This window comes from Cucumis melo, chromosome 3, assembly GCF_025177605.1.
Source record: "Cucumis melo cultivar AY chromosome 3, USDA_Cmelo_AY_1.0, whole genome shotgun sequence".
NCBI lineage: Eukaryota > Viridiplantae > Streptophyta > Magnoliopsida > Cucurbitales > Cucurbitaceae > Cucumis > Cucumis melo.
The window spans coordinates 30,405,298-30,414,759 of NC_066859.1; the positions used below are offsets into that span (position 1 = coordinate 30,405,298).

Genomic DNA, 9,462 nt, shown 5'->3' on the forward strand with positions numbered 1-9,462 from the left:
TAAGTGGTTTATCTTGTGAAATTAGCTAGTTTGAACATTTACAAATATATATATATAAAAAAAAAACTTTTTTTAGACTAGAGAAAATATATAACATAAGAAATAGTAATAGCTATCAAGATTACACTTAAAACAAATGTATAAAAACCGAAGACTTGGAGTTGCATTTACCATCCTAACCCCTCAGTAAACCAATGCCGGTTAATTTCGTAACCGTGGTTAAGATTTTTAATCTGTCTATAAAACGGTACCCTTCACTTCTCCATCTCCCGCCAACACTTCATCAGCACAATTTCATTTTCTACTATTTCAAAAATTGGAAACCGATCTCTGGAAGACATCTCTCCCCCTCTGCTTATTCATTTCCTTTCAAATACTGAAAAACATGGTGATTTCAACGAGCTCTCTTATGAATATACACATATACTTTTTCTTGCTTGATTCTAATTATATATCTGCGTAGCTTATTCTCTTACTTCTTTCTGACACGAATGAGTTCTTCCAGGTTGTTGCACAGAAGTTGAAGGAAGCAGAGATCACGGAGCAGGATTCTCTTCTCCTGGTTAGTTCCTTCCAAACCTGTTTTGTTTCGCTGATTAATTCTTGTGTTCTGGAAATGTATTTGAAGTTTTCTTCGCTGATTATCATGGAACTTATACCTGAACTCGAATCTGTTTGTTTGGCTTGTTATCGAATGTAGCTTGCTATCTTCTCGTTAATCTGATGCACTTCGATATTGTAATTTCTCAGCTCCTGCTAGACTACGATAGCAGTTATTTCACTATTTTAGTCATACTTGCAAACATGAATGTCAGTCTCGAACTATTTATAGATTATAGTATCATAGAGAATTTTCTGTAGACTGGTTATTTGTATAAATCGGAAATGAAGATGAATGTTGTTATAGAAAAGGAACTACACGTCCTATTTCAGTGAATCGCTTAAGACTGCTTGCATAATCGATTTTGGTGGCTGAACGGATCGAAATCACACACTATGAAGAAAATTACTCGAATCTTTATAAATCTTTTATTTTCGACGTGCGAAAATTTCTTCCGTAGTATTTAACTTCTTAACTTCCAAATCGATGCTCAGTTTTCCTGGCCAAAAATTAACAAGATACGAGCACTCTCATTAAGTAATTCAAATATTTTAACACAGATTGTTATATGAAATTGGATTTGATGGATCCTGTTTGTGTTTTCTGGCTTCAGACGAGGAATTTACTGCGCATCGCTATATTCAATATCAGTTATATTAGAGGTCTTTTTCCAGAAAAGTATTTCAACGATAAGTCAGTTCCTGCTTTAGGTAAGCTGATTTTTACCAACAGGTTTCTTCAGTTCTTATCAGTTCCTATAGGAGCAACCATTCATTTGATAATGAATTCAATTTGTTGACAGAGATGAAGATCAAGAAGCTTATGCCGATGGATGCAGAGTCTCGGAGATTGATTGACTGGATGGAAAAAGGCATGCCGAGTTTAGCCTTATATCTATATTTTCTGTTTCCAAGTTCTAATCTATTGTTCACAATTATTTTTACGTCTCTTCAGGTGTATATGATGCGCTGCAGCGGAAATACCTTAAAAAGCTTCTCTTCTGCGTATGCGAGGCGGTGGAAGGGCCAATGATTGAGGAATATGCTTGTAAGCTCTCGATATTTTTTCCTCACATCTCTTCAATTTTCTGTTTGATCCTGCTAAAAGAGACGATGATTTGTTTGGCAAAATTATATGTTTATTTCTTTGACGCTGAAAATTTACCGTTGTTCCAGTGAGTTAATATCTACAGATTTCTAGCAATTCTTCGGTTCGTTACTTAATTAAGTCCTTGCCTTCAGTTTCTTTCAGCTACTCCAGTTCTGATAGTCAAGAGGTCTCTATGAATGTGACTCGCACTGGAAACAAGAAACTGGGAGGAACATTCAAGTGCAACTCCACGGCCGAAATAACTCCCAATCAGATGAGGTATAGATCTAATCGAAGGTTAAATCTTGCAATATCTTTCCCTTACATTTTTTAAATATTGGCGGCGGGATATGTGACAATAACTTGAACTTAAGGAGTTCTGCCTGTAAGATGGTCCGTACATTGGTTCAACTGATGAGAACATTGGATAAGATGCCCGATGAGGTAAAGGCCTAACGAAATCATAATTTAATGATAGCGTTGAAGTTTCTAAAATGTAATTTTTCATCAAGTATTACAAGACACCATGTTTGTCATAAACTTGATTGATACTTTATCTCAGCGCACCATATTGATGAAACTCCTCTACTATGATGATGTTACGGTATGTTTCTTGACATGCACTTTTCCAAATTATTCAACGTTTGTTTCATTCAATTGCTGGGAACATTTGTAGTTCACATGCTATTGTGAGTTATTTTTCTTGCTGATAGTTTTCAACCACGTTATACTGGCTAATTAATTGTTAATTTGTAGTGCTACATACAGACAAGGCTCGCTCGTTCACTTTCTTTTGACAGTACAAAAGGATATTCTCTCCTTTAGAACAAAATCCACGTTCTGTGAAATTAGTAATTATGATTATCTTATTGCAGCCAGTCGATTATGAGCCTCCATTCTTCAGGAGTTGCACAGAGGAAGAGGGACATCATCCCTGGACTAAAAGTCCATTAAGGATGGAGGTTGGAAACGTCAACAGCAAGCATTTTGTTTTGGCTCTCAAAGTAAGGGATTCAAATTTATTGAGATTGAAACAATTGCTAATGCACATGATCGATAGATGACTTATTTCTTATTGCTTGTAAAATTTATATAGGTAAAGAGCGTGCTTGATCCATGTGAGGATGAAAATGATGATAATGATGAGATTGAAGTTAGCTTAGGAGCTGACTCAGAACAGAGGAACGGGTTTTCTGAAACCGACAGTGAGGTGAAATAATCCTAGTCCAACCTAAATGGCTGTTTTCAGAGCTAAGTTTTGTCAACTTAACTTCAAGATGCTCCAAAGCACATGACAATGTTTCTCTTCCATAACCAGGTTGACCCTTCCCCAGAAGGCGATTATATTGTTGCACCAAGAGGTTGTCCGCTGTTAGAAAAGTTTGTTATAATATATCTACATTCATTCTAGTTGTCACTGTAAGTAACTAACATATTCTTCACAGAAAAGCTAGAACAACCGGAACAAGATAATACTAGCAAAGTTGACGAAGGTAGAATGTAATGAATGCGTGCTCATATCTTTTGGTATAAACTTCTACATTTTGAGTGAGATCAGCAGCTAGAAACGAGAAGCAGAATGATATTGTAATATTTGATACGAATTTAAGAAAATCCACAACTTGTTCCTCGACGTATTTCCTTTAACTCTTCACGTTTTCTGCATTTCCGACACTTATTTTGGCAATAGACCCTTCCAATAATGAGGTGTTTCCCAGTTTATTGGCCTTTCTCCAGAAGAATATTTAGTTAAAAAGTCGTATCTTGTGCAGATGATACTCAGGATCCAGAGGAAGATGAACAGCAGTTAGCGAGGGTGAAGGACTGGATCAATAGTTACCAATACGACAAATTAGAAATTACTGATGTTCTTTCAAATTTTCCGGATATTTCGGTTGTAGGGACCTTGTTTCTCAAACTGTCTGCTCAATAACTGCTATTTACTTTAAAATGAAATTGATCTATTTTTCATTTTGGTCCAGGTTTTAACTGAAGGTATAGGAATGCGTCCCTAGTTAAATTTATAAATGGAGAAAGCTAAGTTTACTTGATGGTTAAATCACGGATTTGGTGGATCATGTATTATTATTATTATTATAGATTTCTTAAGACAAATAAATCTTTTGATTGGATTACAGAAATTATGGGAAAACTTGTTAACGAAGGCGTTTTAACCAAGACTGGAAGGGATTCTTACAACATCAACAGGCAGAAGGTTGTTATCATCCTATTTCATTTTGTTTATCAATGTCTTTATGAGAAACTCATGTGCATAATTGATGACTGAATGGTATTTTTTTTTATGCTCCTTAATCTGTTGGAAACATCAATTGTGTCAGGCGTTTGACTATGAATTCGATTTGGTGAAAGAAGAACATGATGGTCAAATAGACAAAGTTGGTATCAATACCACAGCCCACGATCTCCTGTATGTGAAGGTAGCAAAACTTATTTCATTCAACCATCCTCTGGAAGAATCTATTTCAGTACAGCTATGTCTTCTATGTCACTGAATAAAAATCATGATTTTATTTATCATATATTCGTGCTTTACAACTTTACTCTTGTTTTTTTGCATACTGCTGAGCTGAATCAGTGGAATTTGAATGCGCTCAATATCCACATTTTATTTGACTCTTTGATTTCTTTATTTCAGGCTTTATATCACACTCTTCAAATGAGTTATGTGACGGTTGCAAAGCTTCAAAACAAGCTTGAAGGAGAGGCCAGTCTAAGCAAAGTGCGTAAATTAATCGATCAGATGATTCGAGATGGTTTTGTTGAAGCCAAAGGGAGCCGAAGACTGGGTATATGTTCACCATCTTGAAAATTCAGCAGTGTTAGCTTGATTTTAAAGGATCTAACCACTTGCCTTACTAATGTGCAAATCATTGTTCGTATTTTCACAATCAGGCAAACGTGTGATTCACTCAGATTTGGCTGAAAAGAAGTTGAAAGAAGTAAAGAAAATACTGAACTATGAAGACATGGTAACAATTAAAAACCTCTTTCGACCACTCCTCACGTATGCATTTTGTGTTTTCTACTTTTCAAGACTATTTTTTTTTTCCCATAGGAAATCGACTCGTATGGACCATATGAAAAGTCCAACAACAAGATGGGTTGGTGACTGTGAACTTTTGAATACTTGAAATCCGATTCCACCAAAAATGGTCCCATCTCTATCAGTGCTTTTACGGTAACGAAGTTTTTGATTTCTCAGATAGCAACCACAAGGACATGTCCACTTGCGGTATCCTCCGTTCAATTGGATCAGATTTAACGCGCATGAGAGTGACATCAGACACAAACCAACATGCTTCGAAATCTAAAGACCTTGGAAACACTCCCACAAGCACGCCTGTGGTAAGTGCTTCTGAAGCTTTTACTCAACTACTCTACTGACTATTCCCATTCGTTTCCCTCCATATTCGACAAATAATGTGGGACTTGTGGCGTGTTAAAATATGAATGGAACGTGTACTAGAATTTATTTTCCGATATTACTAATCTTGCAGCCAGCTGCGTCGAGAGAAAGTTTTGTGCCAGGAAATGATAATATTAGAGTGAATGGAAGTGCAAATCACCTTGATGAGATGGACTTGGAAAAATCTACTCAAGATAAACGGTCTAGAAAGACAAGCACGGTACTTCCTAATTTATTAATTCAAAAGGAATATCCGATATGATACTTGAATGAGAAAAAAATCTTCTTGCTGTTCTTGAAGGTTAAAGATCCCATTCTTCAGTACATAAAGCGACAGAAATCTCAAGACCAGTGAAAAGCCTGGGTTTAAATATATGACTTTTTTGACCGTATTCTCTTTATTCAACCGGTAATTCTTGCAATGCATCAAAATTATACTAACTTTCCACACCTTGATGAACGAATCATTATCCTTTGATTATTATTAATTTTCCCTTGCTCTATTAGGTCATGTTGTGGAATGTGGAACACAATTCCAAGATTCTTATTTTGCAACAACCAGACGTTTTCAGGTAGACGAAGAAATAAACACAGAATCTATGAACGTTGATCTGTTCCGTCCTAGTAGTTGAATGTTAGCGTTAGAAAATTTTCATATAGTTTGAACATTTGACATTTCATCATAATTCGCTTCCTTTGTTCATGGCAATCAAGAATTTACAACAGAATCTTTCGACATTTAATTTTGTTCATATGCTTTTTGTATCACTTAATGTCAATGCACATTGAAAATAGTTTTTTCAAGACATTCCTCCAAGTGAAAAGAAATATAAAACTAGCAACAAAAAAGCAACCACCTCCGAAGAAATGACTGAAAAGAACAACTCTGATGAAGAAAAGCTAACCAAAGACGAGGAAAGCATTGAAAAATAAGCACAGATTAAGCTGAAAATGTGATAGGTTTGCTGGAGAAAAAACTTACCATTAACCTTCAATAAATAATTTGGAATTGTCTTAGCTTTTGCTGAGGAGATCATGATAGGAGTCCCTGCGACCAGGCGCCTGGCTGATTTGAGCATCCAAATGGAGCTGTGAATCGTGGCTTGAAGGTCCAGAACCCATAATGTCGCAGCGGGTAACTCCATATCTCTTTGGTCTTCAGTTTGTCTCTAAATCTTCCATCATATTCTCGGTTTTAAATTTTCTGCAAACTTTATTTTAACTTCAAACCTTAAAAAGCCAACTTGAGAATAGGGAGACACACAGGTATAAATAAACGAAAGAACTGAAAACTTGACGTGAAGAAATGAAACAAAATAATGGATTAGACTGAAATATAATTAAGTAAATAGATGCTGGGATGAAACGTGAAAGGGGTTGAAGTAGGACATACTTTAGTGTATGAAGTGCTTGGTAGTGTACCTGCCTGCTTCTACGCCTCTCCTTGGTGGTTCTTCGACTCACCTGAGCGACTCGTTGAGTTGGGCAGTTCCGAGCGAAACGGTCTAGCTGAACCAGAATTCCTAATTGGGTTGTTTATAAATATACTTAAAATAATGTCCCTTCCTAATTTTTCAAGATATAATTTTAAAATTAATAATATTTTAGTTCGGTTTAATATGTATATTTATTTGGATCAGGTTGGGTGTGTGATTTAATCTTGGAAAAAGTTAATTTAGATAAAAGGAAATTAATTTTTTTAGTCCCTAAATTTTATAATAGGTGCCTTTTAAGTTTTGAAAATATAACTAAGATCTCTTCCACCAACCTAACCTTAAGTAAAAACAGAAAGATGATGGGACATATTTATTGGTACATGGCATGATAACTGTGCTAAAATGGAAAAAGAATCTACTACTAGAATACATACTATTCCAATTTATTATTTATTAAATGGTGGAGTCCATGCATTCTTTAAATGATATTTTGTGGCAAATAATCTTCCATACGTAGTACTAAAAATTTATTTACTACAAAAATGGATGCTAATTAAGATTTTCTTTAGAGAAAAATTAACAGTAAGAAGATTGCATTGATTGATCTAGTAATTTTTTCCAAAAATTGAATCTGACTAAGATTTTCTTAAAAAAAAAAAAGTAATGATAAGAAGATTACAGTGATTGAGCCCTATATTTTGTATACTTCAATATACGAGGGTGAGGTTAAAAAAAAATTCAATCAGAAATTCGAATTTAACCGGTCCTCTGACATATAGTTACTGATCATAGGGCCGGGAAGAAAGGAACTCGACCCACTCCTATGTAGCCCAACGAATTCTCACCCCTGGCCCCAAATCCTTCCCGACTGCCCTTCTTCCAAGAATTCCTTCGTTCTCTTTCTTCCTTTTTCCTTCTGCCTCACTGCTAATTACGAGGAGGGAGAACTGGATCTATAAATCTTTTTGAGCGCAGAACTTTATGCTCAAACTTTCTATACATTTAATCTTGCAAATTTTAAAATATTAATCAAATGTAGTTTAGAAATAAAAAGTACTAAATTTGAATTTCTATATTCTATTTTGTGAATCTTAGACAATGTCATTTTTCTATTCCAACTCCACCATAGACCATGGTTAGGTGTGCAGAAAGAAATCAAGAAAGAACAAAAAAAAAAATTAAAAATTGAAGTCCAACGGATTGATTTAGCTGATTTCAAGGAATTATTGGACGCAACTATCCTATAGAATAGTTACTAGAGAGTTTATTGGTATTCTCTTATAGCCTAGGTCATAGTTCCCATCCAATCCTAATCATCTATTGACAAATACTGTCATTCTTAGGCTTCTCAATGTCTTTTTAGGGTACGTTATTGAGTACTACTATACCACATGGCTTAAATTCTTGGGCAAGTTGCAAAATTAACCTATAAAGAATGGTAATAGTTTCAACTACACTATCAAATTTTCAACAATAATTAAGCTTTTAAATTATAAATATCTTAAAATTAAACCCTTAAACTTACAATAATTATAGAAATTTGTCCTATCGGTGATAAAATTTGAATTATCAAACTTATATAGTCGATACAATTTATATAGATATATTAGTTTAAGAGTTATATATTAGAATTTGAATTAATATGAGGGCTCAATTTTCAAATTTTAAAAGCTTAAAAATATAGTTGCAATTATAATCATATTAAGGATGGTTTTTGCAATTTTTACGAACAAAATATCTATGGTTAGCTATATTTAAAAAACTTCTTTACTCTCTCTTTCTTGAAACAATTATTTCAAAAGTTACACTGTTACATTTTGGTATTTTATTAATATTTTAGAACTATATAAAAAAAATGTTTAGAATATTTGATGATAAATGGTAGGAAAACAATTTGTTAGTACCCCGAAATGAAAATTAAGACTAGAATATCATTACTTCGTTCTAGGTTATCGCATTCACTTATTTTTATTTTCATTCAAACTTTAATTAAAAGATTTTTTACTTTAAATTTTATTTTCCATTTGAATTCAACCACGATGATTGTTTTGATATATTGTGAAATGCTAAAAATTATATTGCAATATAAAAGAATATTAGCATTTTTAACTAAAAGACAGGGTTTCTATTATCATTTAATCATATGTGGTTTTATAGTTTTTGTACTTGGAGACACAAGTGGAAGACGGAAGGATTCCCAATTCCCTTTCTCACTTGAAATGAGATTTTCTTTTTTTTTCATTTTGGATTTTATTCTTCACGAAACTTTAATATCTACCGGTGCAGTATAAGAAAAAGTTTTCTACTAAAAAAAAGTGGGCTCTATTAAAAATTGTTATAGTTTTAATTAAAGTAAACATGATTCAATTGAAAGTATATTTTATCAACTAAGATGTCTAACGTTCAATTTTCTAATACAGCTTAATTGAGAGTATATTTTATCAACTAGAAGGTCTAACGTTCAATTTTTAACCAAATCAACGAGGAAAAAGAAATTAATAGAAAGAATTGAATGGTATTAAATTTGTGTATTATATAGAGATGGGTAGTAGGGTACTCGCACTAAATTCCCAGCCCAAATGTTACCCAGTAAAATTAGCCATACCTAAAAAGTACATATCCAAATTAAATGGAGAGAGAAAAAAAAGTGGGAATAATTGATTGTGAAAAAGACAGAATAAGTGCACCCCCATGTCTATGTATCTAATATTTATTTATTTGCTTATTATTTGTTTTTCTTATAATGCCTTTTTCTTTATTATAATTGATTTTGAGGATGAAAAAAGCAAAAGATTAGCAGAGGACTAGGTCCTCCACTTGCAAGTGTTTCTGTGTGTGTCTTCCCACTACTTTATTTTCCTTTCTCTTTTTTCTTCATTCCCCTTTTTTACTTTATTTTATTTTATTTT

At 33.7% G+C, this 9,462-nt stretch overlaps 1 protein-coding gene across 1 annotated transcript; it reads left to right on the top strand.

The window, feature by feature from the left end:
* Positions 1-284: 284 nt before the first annotated feature.
* On the top strand, positions 285-7,954 carry LOC103487770 (meiosis-specific protein ASY1). Its single transcript, XM_051082459.1, has 25 exons — positions 285-388; positions 506-562; positions 1,215-1,311; positions 1,404-1,472; positions 1,556-1,648; positions 1,843-1,969; positions 2,065-2,134; positions 2,253-2,294; positions 2,566-2,694; positions 2,787-2,900; positions 3,009-3,051; positions 3,136-3,183; positions 3,463-3,587; positions 3,673-3,685; positions 3,829-3,905; positions 4,030-4,128; positions 4,347-4,497; positions 4,604-4,680; positions 4,767-4,812; positions 4,914-5,056; positions 5,209-5,337; positions 5,419-5,526; positions 5,625-5,689; positions 6,136-6,252; positions 7,346-7,954. Exons 1-22 carry the CDS (start codon positions 386-388, stop codon positions 5,470-5,472), a joined length of 1,806 nt encoding a protein of 601 aa, XP_050938416.1. The 5' UTR covers positions 285-385; the 3' UTR covers positions 5,473-5,526; positions 5,625-5,689; positions 6,136-6,252; positions 7,346-7,954.
* The last annotated feature ends 1,508 nt before the right edge of the window (positions 7,955-9,462 follow it).

What these genes read in the sequence shown, in the direction of transcription:
- LOC103487770 (XM_051082459.1), top strand. An exon ending in ATTTTGTTTTGGCTCTCAAA is followed by an intron (nt 2,695 to 2,786) that starts GTAAGGGATTCA and finishes AAATTTATATAG; the next exon opens with GTAAAGAGCGTGCTTGATCC. An exon ending in TACTAGCAAAGTTGACGAAG is followed by an intron (nt 3,184 to 3,462) that starts GTAGAATGTAAT and finishes TATCTTGTGCAG; the next exon opens with ATGATACTCAGGATCCAGAG.